General features: G+C 44.4%; 1 protein-coding gene across 2 annotated transcripts in view; it reads left to right on the forward strand.

Annotated features, from left to right (window-relative positions):
• The first annotated feature begins 1780 nt into the window (after positions 1–1780).
• Positions 1781–15100, forward strand: part of DCLK3 (doublecortin like kinase 3) — a 29799-nt gene continuing 16479 nt past the window's right edge. Inside the window, exon 1 of one of the 2 annotated variants that reach the window (XM_083577900.1) lies at positions 1781–2097. In XM_083577900.1, coding sequence (XP_083434026.1) covers positions 2010–2097 — 88 coding nt within the window. In that variant the 5' untranslated portion in view covers positions 1781–2009. Of the gene's footprint in view, positions 2098–12293; positions 12322–15100 lie in introns of those variants that run through there. The other variant, XM_083577901.1, reaches the window with a different exon arrangement.

A 15100-nucleotide genomic window follows, 5' to 3' on the forward strand; every position in this document is an offset into this window, starting at 1 on the left:
GGGGGAGAAACAGCAGGGTGATGGAGAACAGGAAAGGCTTGAGCTCCCCTTCCCATCACCTGCCACTCAGGCTGTACAATTTCACAGATTTTTAGCCAGATTAAACTGATGGACGGGCAAAGTTTAAGGTCCTTTCATCACCCAAGCTGGGTCAAGCCATTTTGCCGCTTCTTGAGACGGAACAGCACAACACCCATGCGAGTCCGTGGGCCTAGTACTCAACGCCAGTCCAGTCATTTTGACATTGGGGGGGGGGGGGAACAACAACCTTACACCTCCATAGTAGTCAAAACAAAGCAACAGGAAATTAAATAACTAACCATTTGGTGCACATTCGTGACACCCAAAATCCAGTGCCTGAGGCAGCTGCTTGACTCTGCCTACTAAGAGGACCGGCCCTGAAGTGCTTGCCCATAGGTCAAATGCAAGCAACTACTTTTCATCAGCAAAATGATTATTTTATTCACTCATATTCACCATAGAGGATTCATGAGGTGTTCTGTGAGTCTTTGAGTCTGGCATTTCAAAATAGCAGGGCAGCAACAGAAAAATAAGAGGGCATGGGGGAAGAAAGAGCACTGGGTCTTCCCTCTCTGCTGTGTCTGCCATGTTGGCAACACGACAGGCAGACAACCGAGAAGTTAAGTTCGCAGCAACTTAATAGTAAGTTGCACAAGGGTGGGGAGACTGGACCAACCTGCCCGTGTCTGAAGATATGCCACTGAAGTCCTGCTGCTTCAAGTGCCGGCCAACTCAGACGTGTGCCATGATGCAATCATAAAGGCGTGGACTTTTCAGTGGTGGCACCTCAGCTTTGGAATGCTTTCGTCCAAGGAGTACACCTGGCATTTATATCACACTCATTTCAGCACCAGGGTCTGTCTCAGTTGACTGTGCATTTTTTACCAGCTGCCTTTTATTATGTTGCTAATTTTAAGTGTTTTATTGTTAACTGTTAGTTAATGCATTGTCTATATTATTTCACACAGCCCTGGAGTATGTTTTGTTGAAGGTGAGAGATGTTTCAAATTAAGTATTGGCCAGTCACAAGGTGGAAATGCTGTAAGGTGAACTGTGTCCCAGGAGCTAGGTGATATTGAGTCTTGGCATTAAAATAAGACTGCCTGGCCGAGCAATGGCTCAAAACACAGGGTTGTCATAGTGCTACTCCCATGAAAGGGAATAAGGGAAACAGGAACAGTTGCTCCTGAAAGCAAACAGCTCAGTTGCTCAGGCACTGGGAAAAGCTGTGCTTCAGACCTGTTTAATTTCTGCCTGCCACACAGCTGTTGAGGACCCAAGCGACAGGAACGGGAAGGAAACGGCAGCAACCCTACTGCTCGAAATTATTCATCATTGGTTACATACACAGTCTAACTTGGGCACATTCATAGAATTGTAGAGTCATCAGGGCTTCCCAAACTTGGGTCTCCCGCTGTCAGTTCCCATCATGCCTGACCACTGCTTCTGCTAGCTAGGGATGATGGGAGTTGTAGTCCCCAAGCAGCCGGAGACCCAAGTTTGGGAAACACCGACCTCCTGCAATGTAGGAACTTATTGTCCACCGTGGGACTCGAACCCACGACCTGGAGATTAAGAGTCTCCTGCTCTGCCGACGGAGCTATCCTGAGTGCCTTGGAGCGCCGCCGCAATCTGTGTGTGTGCCTGCGCGGCAGGCAGGCAGACATTCAACAGGTTCAGAAGGGCAATGCCAGAGGAGGAAAGCTTCACGTGTTGGAATTCCGGCAGGAAGCCTGCGCAAAGAACCCCAGCCAGAAGCTGGGTGAGATTTCGGAGCCGGGCGTGGAAGGCAGAGCGGCAGGAGGCAGCCAGGCAGCCTCCCGGGAAACCGACGCCGCCGGGCGGGGCGCCGCCTCCGCGGGGAACGGCGCAGCCCTCTGGGCGGAAGAGGCGCCGCCTCGCCATCTCGTGCCCGCGTCTGCCGCCAGAGCGCGAGGAGACGGAGGAGGAGGAGGAGAGCGACGGAGGGACCCAGCGCAGCGGGGACCATGCCTGCCGCCGCGCCGCCGCCCCCCTTGCGCCCCGCCGCCGGGCCGGCGCCCTCCTGCGGCTGCCCCTGCGCCCGACACCATCCCGGTGAGTGGTGCCCGCCTTGCGCCGCGGAACAAAACGCCCCGCGCCCCGTTTCCTCAGCACGGCAGCGGGGACGACCCCTTTGCCTCCCCATCCCTGTGGGACCCCTGCGCCCCGTTTCCTCTGCCAGCCTCCCCCTCTCCCGGTTTTATATCTGCTGCGCGAGTTTTTCGCGCGCTCCCCTGGGCGGGAGTTTCGCTGCCCCAACTTGAGACGGGAGAGGGAAACGTGACGAGAGGAAACGTGTGAATGCCTCGCCCGCCTGCGCAGGATCCCTTGGAGACCCTACTCTACCCCCCCACTCTCTACCCAGACTACCCCCACCCCACCCCTCCTCTGCCCTCTACCCGCACCCTATCCCTTACCCCACACTTCCTCCTACCCTCCACCTCCATCCTACCCCACCCCTACCCCTACCTCCACCCCCTCTTACCCTCTACCCTCACCCTACCCCACCCCTCCTCCTACCTCCCACCTGCCCACCCCTCCTCCTAACCCTACCCCACCCTCCTCCTCCCCTCTACTCCCTACCCCACCCCTACTCCCACCTCCTACCCTTTACCCCCTAACCCCCCATATCAGCCTCCTTATTGACACCCCCACATTTAACTGCCCTCATTCTGTGTTACCTCAGGTGATTAACCTGGGGGGGGCGTGCTTGGTGGAGTTTTTTTTTTTTTTAAAAAAAGAGGATCCTCGGCTTCAGCAGGTGGGGGAATACCCGGTAGATCCGCTGGTGAGAAACGATCCAGTATGTAAGGCTGTCTTCTGAGTCACTGGGAGAATCTTCTCCTGAAAAGGCAGTGCCTTAGCTGGGTATCGACTGATTTCTATCCTGGGCAGAGCTTGTTTCAATGCAGGAGGTACCACAATACAGTGGTACCTCGGGTTAAGAGCTTAATTCGTTCCGGAGGTCCGTTCTTAACCTGAAACTGTTCTTAACCTGAGGTACCACTTTAGCTAATGGGGCCTCCCGCTGCCGCCACGCGATTTCTGCTCTCATCATGAAGCAAATTTCTTAACCCGATGTATTATTTCTGGGTTAGCGGAGTCTGTAACCTGAAGCGTCTGTAATGCAAGGTACCACTGTAGTTAACAGAATCAGAGAATTGTAGAGTTGGAAAAACCCACAAGGGTCATCTAGTCCAACCCCCTCCAGCGGACGATTATTTTTGCCCAACATGGGATAGCTAGCTAGCAGGAGTGTCAGCTTGAATAGAATATTGGGGCATAATTGATGCAGCACGCACACACTATTTGAATGGCAATGCCCATCAACTTGGGGGGGGCAGCCTTGCCCCCCACAAGTTGACTCCTGTGCTAGCAAGAAGTGAGCACACTGACATGCTGTCATTTCTCCATTTAATGCCCGTGAAAAGTATTGTGCAGTTGCAAAACAGCAGCAACAGCAGCAAATTGTGATGTGAACTAAACGTCAGCTTCCTCTCATTGGCTGGGATGGGAGTTGGAAAAAAGTTTTGCATCTTTTTGGTCTTGGGATCTCTAGTATCCTGGGATCGGAGGAACAAAAGAGCCCTCCCATTGCTCCATGATTCTTGAAAGCATGTCGGTTCATAACTCTGACTTTCTTCCCCAGGTGGCTGTTAGTGGTGATCAGATACAGTAGTTGTCAAAATTAGGAGAGTAAATAAGCATGGGCAGAAGATGGACTTTGTGGTCCCTCGGTGACTTAATGGCCGATAGGGGTAGCACCACCTGTTGGGATTTTTGCAAAAGGATGCCAGACCAGATGAGTCTTGGCCAGTTCCAGAAAGCCACATCTCTTGTTGCGCCGGATTCCACTCTCAGGAGTCGCTTTACACAAATTAAGTGTTATGGAGATCCTTTATATGTTTTCCTGCTTTATAAAAATTTAAAATGCATCAGTAGACTATGTGGCTGCTGTTTTTTTGGGTCACTGTTTCTCTACCTGCTGCTTATTCTGCTTCCATGTGATAGGTGCAGGTAAACTTTCTAAGACTTGTTGAAACCAGAAAGCTCTTCCCCTCCAAACTACGCTACTTGCCCCATCTTGATAAGAACTGCCATGATCTACCTAGCGACACTGGCAGGCCCTGTCTACAGTGACTGACCTTCTACATGCCAAGCAGATGCTCTGTTACTAAGCGATGGCCCTTCTGCAAAGTGTGAATCAATGAGGACCCTTTCTTTGGGAATATTCAACCTTACTAAGTAGGTGTAGGCTGGGAGAGGCACGAATCAGAGCTTGCTGCAGGACCCTGCTCTGTCCTTGAGTTTATTTCTCATTAGAAGGTCATGCCTTGGTGACAAAGTTGTTCTCATGTTGTGAAGGGCAGGGACTGTTTCTGTCAGAAATGCAAGCCTAGGACTCCATCTTTGCAGGATAGTGAATGTAGTTTGTGTGGGATGGATATATCTCATGGATCTATCAGCAAAGTGGTTAAGAGGCTGGTCCTTTTTGTGTCGCCTCCAGCTGGTTGCATGTTAAAATGGATATTAATGATGTTGGTTGTGTTCAGCTTTGTGCTTCTTAATGAGTTACTTTCTCCAAATGTTTGTATATCTTCCTTTTCAAAACTTGGAAAATATTTAATTAGAGAATCTTGAAGTCGGGTATAGCTGTGGAGGGTGAAATAATTGTGGTAGGAGAATGAGGTGAATATTATTTCAGAGACTTTTTTTTAAAGTTAAGTTTGCATCCAGTGAAAAGCACCGCAGTATTCTCATTTGTCCAGTTTCAAATTCAACAGCTGTATTACAATTCTTTTTTGCCTGTGGCAAATCTGAGCCAGGGACACTTGGCCCAGTTCGCGTGTCACATTAAACTACAGTTTAAAGTTATTATTTTAATATTTTAATATGAATGTGCCTTTTGCTAGTAAATGCTGCTCAGAAGTTCTCGCTCTAGTCCTCCCTTCTTGCTGTGTCACCAAGAAACAGACACTCCGACTTCTTGTGATATCTAAACCTTGACTCATGGTTTGTTTCTCTCTAAGCAAACCATGACTGGTAACCAACAGTTTGTTCTTGGTTTACTGCTTGTAGCTTGAAGAGAAACAAACCATAAGCCAGGGTTCAGACATCACAAGCCAGGTTTTGGGAGAAGAGCAGAGTGAGAACTTTTCAGCAGGGTGGGCGAGCACATTGTTTTTAAATACAGTACATTTTAATGTGAATTTGCAAACAACTGTATGTTTTAGTGTGATATGAGAATTGGATTGATGTGTATTGATGAGTACTGATGTGTTCTACAAAAAAACACTTATGAAAAACAACTTTTTTAAAAAGTTGTTTTGGCTTGTCATCATGGTACACATTCCCATGGCCTGTGATGGGAGTTCATTGGAGTTCATGTTAACAACCCTTTTAGCAAATGAGCAAATAATTTATTGTAGGAAAAATAGAATCTGGTTTGTGTATACTGTTGGTTGAGTGCATACTGCTATCCATCCTTTTTTGTTAAGAAAGAACAAAGCGAAGACTTTTGATAAAACTCAGACAGGTGTCATTCAATTTGCAGGAATTTGGTGGATTGCAAAAACAACCAAACCTTTCAAAAATCCAAGTTGTTTCAGCGTTATAGGGAAAATCAAGGATATCTTGATGTTTCAATCAGTGTTTGAAACTCCCATTGTTCTAGGTGCATTTTGCGACAGAGAATTAGCACAAGCAGTTTCTGAGTTCTGGGTGCAGCACTGCGGCTAAGATTTCAGATTAAAACTGCAGAGTGGAAGGAAAGGAGGACCTTTTTCTGCCTCCCCACTTCTAGCTACTCTCTGAAGACTGGAGAAGAGACCCTCTTAAGAATATTAAGGGGGTGGGCAGGGGAAGGACTAGACTACGTGGAAAATGAACATAATATTTTAGCTGCAGTTCATTCATTTTCAGATTTATATTTTTGATATTAAAAAGTGTGCCTAGACATTCCCTTGTTGCGCCCATAACCTAGGTTTAAGGTGCCATTTAGCTCCCAGTTTTCATATCTCTAACACTGGTTTCAATTCTGCTGAAAATAATCATTTTTATGTTTTTAAAGCATGACTTCTAAAATTCAGTAGTTTCAAATGAGAACAGAAAATGCCATAGTGTACTTAAATGAGAACAGGTTTGGGACTCTACAGTCATTTTTTGGGGGGAGGGAGGGGGCATATTTCCACTCCGCATAAAATGAATGTGTTCTAGTTGCTTGAGAAACAAGCAAACAGCAGACTTTTTGAAGGTGCTAGAGCTCCAGCTGTGTATTTTGTCAGTCATGCATGGAAGAAGCTTAGGTTGTTAGTTTTGGCTTTCGCTTTCAGGTTGCCTAGGTTTTAAATGTTGAATGACTGGAAAGGAGCACACAGGGACCAAAGGGAAAGCATTCCATGAAGAAGGGAAAGCGGCTACGATGTGCAGTCTGGGAGTGAGCAGCCTTAGCCTGCAGAACTTCTGCCTGGATCTCTCAACACTGACATCGTTGTCTTTTAGTTTCTGCCATAGTCCTCCAAAAGTCGAAAAGTAATCTCTCTTAGGCTTTAGCTCCTCATTCTCTAATGGAGCCAGTTGCCCCTTAGCAACTTGTGCGTATGATGTATACATGCTTAGCTCGATACTGTGACGTAGGGAGAGGGTGGAAGCTTAAAATATTATAAATAGATGCCTGAACATTAAAGAATCAAGCTGCATGGATTGTGTTAGTGCAGTGGGCGGATAGTTAACATGAGTCTTTTATTTCCGTCGAACACTTCATAAAGAAATGCATAACTTTTTCATTATTCGATAGATGTCACCATGAAAAAAACAATGTGAACAGTTAATATGCTTCCTTTTAATATGGTGTTTATGCAGTGCGAATATTTTTGCTCTTGACTTCAGAGCTATGAATTAAAGGGGGGAAATGCTCCCTTTTTAGAAAGGCATCTCCTTTTTAAAAGCTATCCACTTCTCTTTCAGTCCATACAAGAAATGTGTACTTAGTAATAAGAGGAACAATGGAAATTTACTTTGGTATCATGTTAAAATTTAAGTATAGTGCCAATTAGCAAGGGGTGGGTTCCTCACCACAAGAGAGAGATGTGGCTGTATTCAGGGTCTATGTTTTGATCCATCAAGGTAATAATGGTTTGGTGCTCCCCCCCCTCATTTCTGGGTTTTCTTTAAACAACGCCATAATAGCTGAACTGGGCAAACAGTAATTAGTGTTCGTCTTCAAAAGGCAATTTGAAACCATGGTTTGAAATAGCAGTGTAAACCAAGGCTTGGACTTGGGAACTGGCCATAGCTGCCTTATCAATCACCACTTCAAACTATGGTTAGAACAAATGGAAGAAGAAATTGGCATGTGGGACAGGAAGAAGGATTCTGGTTCAGTCGGATGGAGTCTATGTAGACTCCTTTCTCTTGAGACAGTTCAATTAACAACAAAGAAGAACTGTTGTATGGCATAATTTTTTGTGGATTAGAGTCCACAAACTTATCAGAATCTTGGAAATGATCCACTTTTGCAAATGTTAAATGAGCTTCAGTTGTAACTCGAAGGGGTGGAAAGCTTTGGGGTTTCACCCCTAGACTCCAAGCTTAGAGGTGGTCCAGGCCTCTTCCTTTTGTTTTCAGGAAAAAAAGTGTCTTGTTCTTATTTTTCTGGAAGAACAAATGACCAGACACTCAAGGCAGTTGCCCACCCCATTGTTCCTGGCTGTTTCTGATCCATGTGAAAAGACTGGGATAATTAGCAATGGTTTAAAGTGGTTTTGAATTAAAATGTTTTATTACCTTTAAATAAAAGACATTACCCTTGCTGTTTTGCACTGAAGTAAGATGACCCAGTCAACTCAATTTCTAGCTACAAGCCTGAATATTTACTTTGTGTCCTGCTTTTGTTGGTAGGAGTTGCCACTGTTTTCACCTCTCTCTCTCTCTCTCTCTCTCTCTCTCTCTCTCTCTCTCAGCAAGGTACTTGCCTTTTCAAATATACCAACACATTCCTTTTTTTGTTCTCGAAAAAGCTATGCAAGGAATGGCAATTCACTCATAATGGATTGAGTAGGAGGGTGCTTGAGATTTGTTGAGGCAGACAGAGGGAAATCTGAAGAAAAAGAAGTTGTAGTAGATCAGTTTGCAGATGGCTTTTTACATGATCTGTTATTGCAAAATTTGTTGTTGGCATCTGTCTGTGTTGGGACACGGGTGGTGCTGTGGGTTAAACCACAGAGCCTAGGACTTGCTGATCAGAAAGTTGGTGGTTCGAATCCCCGTGATGGGGTGAGCTCCCATTGCTCAGTCCCTGCTCCTGCCAACCTAGCAGTTCGAAAGCACGTCAGCGTGCAAGTAGATAAATAGGTACCGCTCCGGCGGGAAGGTAAACGGTGTTTCCGTGTGCTGCTCTGGTTTCGCCTGAAGTGGCTTAGTCATGCTGGCCACATGACCCGGAAGCTGTACACCGGCTCCCTCGGCCAATAAAGCGAGATGAGCGCCACAACCCCAGAGTCGGTCACGACTGGACCTAATGGTCCGGGGTCCCTTTACTTTCACCTTAGCCTCTTCTTCTTCTCCCAAATATATCCCACAAGGCAGCGGAGGCTTAGGTTCAGAGTTTTCCTTGTCCTAGATGGACTCCCTTCCCAGGTTGATGAGCCCCACCTGCCCCTCACTTCCCTCTACATGTGCAGAAACTACTTTCTTGGCCATTGAACCCACTTGGTCTATTCATTCTCCAGAGCCTGTCTTTGCATGCAGGGAAAGTCCCTGACTCACCAAGGGTTTGAGACCCATCGGCTACGCTCACCTGGTTTAGCTGGCCAGTGGAAGCCGTTCCCGGGATGTGACTAATGTCGCATGCTGACAGCTTCTAAGAGTCACAGGTGAGAGCTGAGTGCAGAGTGATGACCAAAGGTGGACAAACTACCCCAGAAGGAGCATCCCATGCACCCTATTCCAAAATAACTGTGCCTTAACTAGCATCTGACCTTGTTTACAAGGGCTGGAAAAAAAGTGGGGGAAAGCTTTCAGAATAAATAGTGGTGGCTTGGCCACCATCTTGGATGTGCAGAGGTAGGCCAAACAGGTACTAGGTTTAGAATGATCTCTAGTACCAACTCCAGCATCTTGTCTTTCTCCACCCTACCTGGAGATGACAGAAACCAAATGTATTGCATGCACAATATGTTCTCCGTTATGGGGTCTTTTCCCATACTTACAATTAAAGGTATAAATAAATATGAAGAAAGGGCTTGTGCCTTTCTGCATATGCATATGTAGCCACATTCTGCAAACACCGAGGAATGAATGTGATTGCTAGAATGTGCTATTGGCACAGCAATTGGGGCCCGTTGGTTCTCTGCATTTTGCTTAACCTGGGCATTTTAACGCAACAGACTTTGTGTTTGTTTCTTGCTGACTGCCACCCACGTAATAGAAAATTATGGAAGTCAGTAAAATAAAATAAAAATAAAATCACAACCTGACTGCCTCTGGCGTCACAAGAGCAATATGTTGCCACTTAGCCCTCTCATCCCTTACTTAACATTTGTGATCTCTGAATAATTTTTGTATCCCTTGAGGGGTGGTCTATATCACCCTTTAAATGTAATTAGCCGTAGAACAATGCAGGGGGTTGAACAGACTCACTTAGAACCTGCTCCTGTTTAACAAAAAAACCCCAAAGCCCCAAAGCCAGAGAGGCAGTCTGACTCAAGGCAGGCTTCCTATGTTCCCTTTACTTAAATAGTTTATTGAATTATATACAGTCTATGGTGTCTGAAAGTTGTTTATCTTACCTAGGAATAGTTTGCTTCACTGTAAATTAAAATAGAACATTTCCTGACTTCCTTCTGTTCCTAGTATAATTTTATTTAGTCCAATTATGGCGCTAATGCGAGCAATTACCTTTACGCATAAAGGAGGCTTTCAGTAACCCTTGTGAAAATGATCTGTCACTCAAGCAGCTTATTTGCAGAATTCTGAGGTCTAGCAACAATAAAACCACAAAGTTAAGAGAGAGATACAAACCCAGCACAATAAAACAAGCTCAGTATAATACCGTGTACAGCACAGAACCGAAAACACCTGCAGGGACAGACTTTGGTAATATGGTGTCCTGAGCAGACAAAATTTGGCGCGTTCTGCCCCCCCCCATATTTCTTATTTTCACAACAATTCCTTTTGGTCCAGCTGCTTTAAAAAAGGATCATATCAATAGGTACCCGAATAAATATAGGTGTTGTTGTTTTTTTATTTTATTTTATTTTATTTTATTTTATTTTATTTTATTTTATTTTATTTTATTTTATTATGCACCCCCTTGGCTTGGTGCCCTGTGTGTACAAACCACCTGCACCATCCTAAATTTGGTGCAGAACACCCATGAAATGCATACATCAAAACTGTCAGCTGTATCATGGGGACTTCAGAATCCATTTCTTAAAAGACCCTGGAGAACAGAAGAATCTTAGCTTAGTGCTAAGAAGCCAGCAGTTGGGGAACTTTGCTATGGGACGCATTCCATCGTTGAGGGGCTGCCACTGAAAAGGCCTTAAAATTGGAAAACGTCATCTGTTTGGGTAGAAGGCACAATCTATAGTTTTCTTATAATATGAATATTCCTGTTTTAACAAATGCGTTCTTTTTGTGAACAAATATGCTAATGTTAAAGCCTGTTTTCAATATTGGCAGATGTTTTTATTCAGACTGCCCCTATGGATCGAGATAAAATCTGTTCCCCCTGCAGAAATGATCAATTACTTGTCCTGTCGTATAAAATTAAGTCAGTCTTGTTCAGTGCATAAGGAGCTGATAGATCTGGGGGAGTATTAAGACCGCTTTGCAAGTTAATGCATAACATTGATTTCCCTTTGTAAGCTCTCTTGTTAGCAGTGTTTGATCTGTATCTCCACTATGTAACCACTTAGTCCACTTAGAAACAAAATTATTTTGGGAGTTACACTCCAGTTCTCAGCAGGTATTACAAGAATGCCTTGCTTTGGTCTCTTAAGGGTGATGTAGTTGGGACTCTCTTAACAAGAAAGAGCCGCAGAATCACATGCTCACTACCTGTGCAGATCAAATTTCCACCCTAAGATTCTTAAACAAGGATTTTGAGCTATACTGGTTATGCAGCAAGCTTGTGGCCAAAACAAGCAGTCTGGCAACCATGGAATTTGCTTGGTCATGTGAGTTTTCCCCCTGCCTCACTTGCATTCTGAATAGTGCTCAAGGCTTGGGGGTTAACCACTTGTAAACTGGTCATCCGCATTAGCGATCCATGACACATGATAAAAGAGCAGAGGAGGTATATTCCCTGAACAATAGAGTCTTGTGAGTAGAGTTGTCTTTAAAGAACCAGGTTTTCAGATTAGAAGTTTAATAATATTTCAGATTATGTCAAAACCTGTTATATATTCACGGAATGGCTCATCCCCTAGTTTGTTGGCCCAACTCGCTATGTTCCATGAGATAATGTTAAGGCTGCACATTCCATAACTGGCTTGGCTTCATTGTGGTGGGGAAATGCTAGAACATTAGCAGTGGCAAAGTTTTTATCAGTGGTTGCAAGAACAAATGAGCCCTATATTCTAAACAAAATGCTTGATTAACCTGGATGTAGGCTGTATGAACTGTGTATTGATTTGTAGGGTCTCTGGACCGTAATAAAGATTGATTGATTGATATTTCAGATTAGTGTTGCACATGGGGTGTGTGTGTGTGTGTGTGTGTGTGTGTGTTGAAAGGTTTAAATATTTGCTTATGTCTAGCATTTGTAACATTCAGTTATGCTTTCCTGTTTCAATAATAACATAAAATGTAAATGTAGTCTAGACTTTATTGCAGACCGAGGAGATGTCTGCTGAAATATACAGGACAGAGAGGAAGGCTAAAGATGGGATTTTGCTCTCCAGCATCAGCCATGTGGCAAATTGGTACATCTGCATTTGCCCTTGGGCAGCCTTAACCACAGTTAGAGCAGATGCGCTCCCACCTTCTGCTTTAATCACAGTTAAGGAAGTGGATGCAACTCTCTGGTCTGCTCCGGTTTCTTAAATTTGGTTGACACCCAGCATTAAATTGGTACAGAGCTACAAGAGACAAGACTGAAGCAGTGAATTGAACTGTTTTGGCAGGTTCAGGTTACATTGAACTCTTCTTCAGACAGGAGTTACCGTAGTCTCAGGTTAGACTAGCAACCTCTCAAGCTCTCAACACAGATGGTTTCCCCCTCCTTCCAGACCCTGGACAAATCTGGATTTATCCATTGCAGAATGGTTAGCTTAGGTAAGTAAATACGTGCAGGGAAGTCTCTATCTTAAATTTGATCTTGGAAAACTGTGGGTTAGGTGGGAAGCCCCACATTGTGTGAAATCTTGATGTCTTGGTTGTGTTCACAAGCCACTGCAAAGCCAGTTGTACTGATTCTGTATCTGCATACTAAATAGGGCATTCTTAGATGGATAAAAGTATATTTGAGCTCTCAGATTTGCTCCTGTGTGCATTTCCCTCCGTTTTAATAATTTTATATTAAATTAAAAAAATTACAACCTTAATTTTTGCTTCCTTAAATCCCTCATTGCTGGCTTTTATTTCTGCTTGCTGACCTAGGCTAAGAAGGCAGGATTCCATTTCTAAGGTGCCGGTAAACAATGCCAGTGTGAAATTCACGTGCTGTAAAAGGAAGCCTGTGGTCACATTTTGTTTCCACCTGACTAATTCAATACACTTGCTGTGTAGTGTCCTGCCTTCCTTGCTCCCCCTTTCTGTACAGTCTCGTGCACACACAGTGTACATTGGCCTTGCAAGTTGCCGTTGTGAATAATTTACTTTAAGGAACAAGAGATCGAAGTCAATACAGTTCTAAAAGACTCAAGTTACACCTTACAGATAATGGCTACTTGCGCATTGCAAACCTGTGTACGTTTACGCAAGGGAGCCATGTCATACAAAGGGCTGTTCTGAACTGTGCTCAGCTGAGGCATACAGATGCCAGTGTGTCCTTCCTTTAGCCTGCTTTTACACATACTTGTATGCAGTGATTTGTGGGTCTGTCACAGTGCATACCTTTGTGTACTATAATTTTAGTATCGTTGGGATTAATGCACTGACTTTAGTTGGGGAAGGGGCAAGAATCAAAGGCAGTTGCAATTTAGTCATCAGCCTTGTAAATTAGCCAATGAAAGGTCTTTTGCATGATAATGAAATAAATAATGGATCACTGGTGATATAAATTCAAACGTCGTTTTTGGTAGCTACGCTCTTTCAAAGGACTTCTGCATAATAAGAATGTGTTTTGAAGGGTTTTCCTACTTGAGAAACTATTAGTAATAGAAATCCGCCCCCCTAAATCTAACAAAGCCTCTCTTCCCCTGACCCCACCTTCAATGAATTGGAGCAGGAATGTAAAGAATTGGCTTTACTGTTTTAAAAACAAAATGCCATGTCTGGCTCAAAATAGTTATCCTTGTGCCCCAGCACACGTGCTGGGTTCCACCCAACTTTTGGGGGGGCTTGTTGCACATGTATGATGTCATGTGTTGGAAGGGGGACCAGCAGGGTCTGTTGTGGCCACAGGAAGGCCTGATGGGGACCGCTGCGGGAGGGCCCGGTGGAGACTGCCGCAGCTATGTGGGATCTGCCCCCCTACTTGAATTTTTTGGGGTGCCTCGGCCTCCCTGGTCCCCCCGATGGCACCCCAGTACCTGGTAGAATTTTTGCGTGTATTTGAGCAGGAGTCTCAAGTGATCCAGGAAAGACATGCAGGCAATGCCCAGAGTGTCTTCCTGTTTGTAAGGCTTCCTCTGTCTGTCTTTCAAACTTTTTATACTCTTTGTGAGAAACGTTGGCAAGCCTAGGTGAATTGATATTTTTGGCCTCAATATAAGGCCCTCTTTGGGACTTTTTAACATACGTACAATGAACATGCAGGATGAAGAAGCTTCACCCCTAAGACTGTACATTCGGACTTCTCTGTGTAATTGGGAACTTGGTGAAAGTCAAAACTCCCAATTGTGTATAGAGGTTACCCTACTTGCAATCTCTTCAGATTTTTAAATGTACATGCTTAGGTGTGAGGTGGAGTCTTGCCGCCACATTCCTCTTCTCCAGCCCATGCACTTTTGTTCAGACTACACTGAAAATCTGAAGAGGGTTCATGTATTGACTTAGCACATATTAAAGTTGGGGTATGTAATTCAAATATGGGTGTTATGCCTAGGCTGTGAGGGATAAAGTATTCCTCCTTTGAGAACCATGTTCACGAATTCTTAGGTTTTCTGCATGTATCCCCCTCAACAAAAAACATATACAGTACACTACATTAACAAAGTTCATTTGAGAAGAGAAGCCAAATTCTGCAGCCAATGTAAAACACACACATGGATTTGCTTGAATTTTCTGATTTTGCATCATCTATTCCATAGGTTTTGCTGCTTGACACCATTTATTCTTTTAGTCATATGTAGGGGCAATCATTTATGAGAGACAGTAAAACCTCACCCTCCCTATAGAGCAGTGTGTTCAACAACTTACATTCAATTAATTTATTAAACCAGTCAATGTATCTCTCAAGCAGAGTTACACAGACTTCCCTGCTTCAAACGTCTCAAGGCATTACAGAAACTCTCTCAGATATAACTTTACAAACAAAGAGGCTACTGGTTTTGTGTGTGTGCTATTGTGAAAATGTAGCATTACCTCCATGGGCAATGTTCTTAAACCTTTGTCCTTAGCCCTTTTAAATGGGAGTGTGTTCTGATCAGGACTAATGCTGACATACCAGTGTACAGCTGGGTTCATAATATTTTGCATGTGTCCCAGTTCTCCAAATGATGAGAACTCAAGGGGCACAGTGTACGCAGGTCCTATTCCCTTGGAACGAGGTCACTGGAGGAGACTTGCTAGTGTTTGTGGTGTTTGTGTTGGTGATTTATATACACATATATTCCAGTTGACCGATCCTCTCTCTTTCCATTGAGGTCAAGGTGTCTTGTCCATTAAGGTTCAATGTAAAGATGTTATTGACTTAGGACGTTGTCAAAGGTTATTAAAGACGGGGGTTTCA

Source organism: Podarcis filfolensis, assembly GCF_964270895.1.
Source record: "Podarcis filfolensis genome assembly, chromosome: 12".
NCBI lineage: Eukaryota > Metazoa > Chordata > Lepidosauria > Squamata > Lacertidae > Podarcis > Podarcis filfolensis.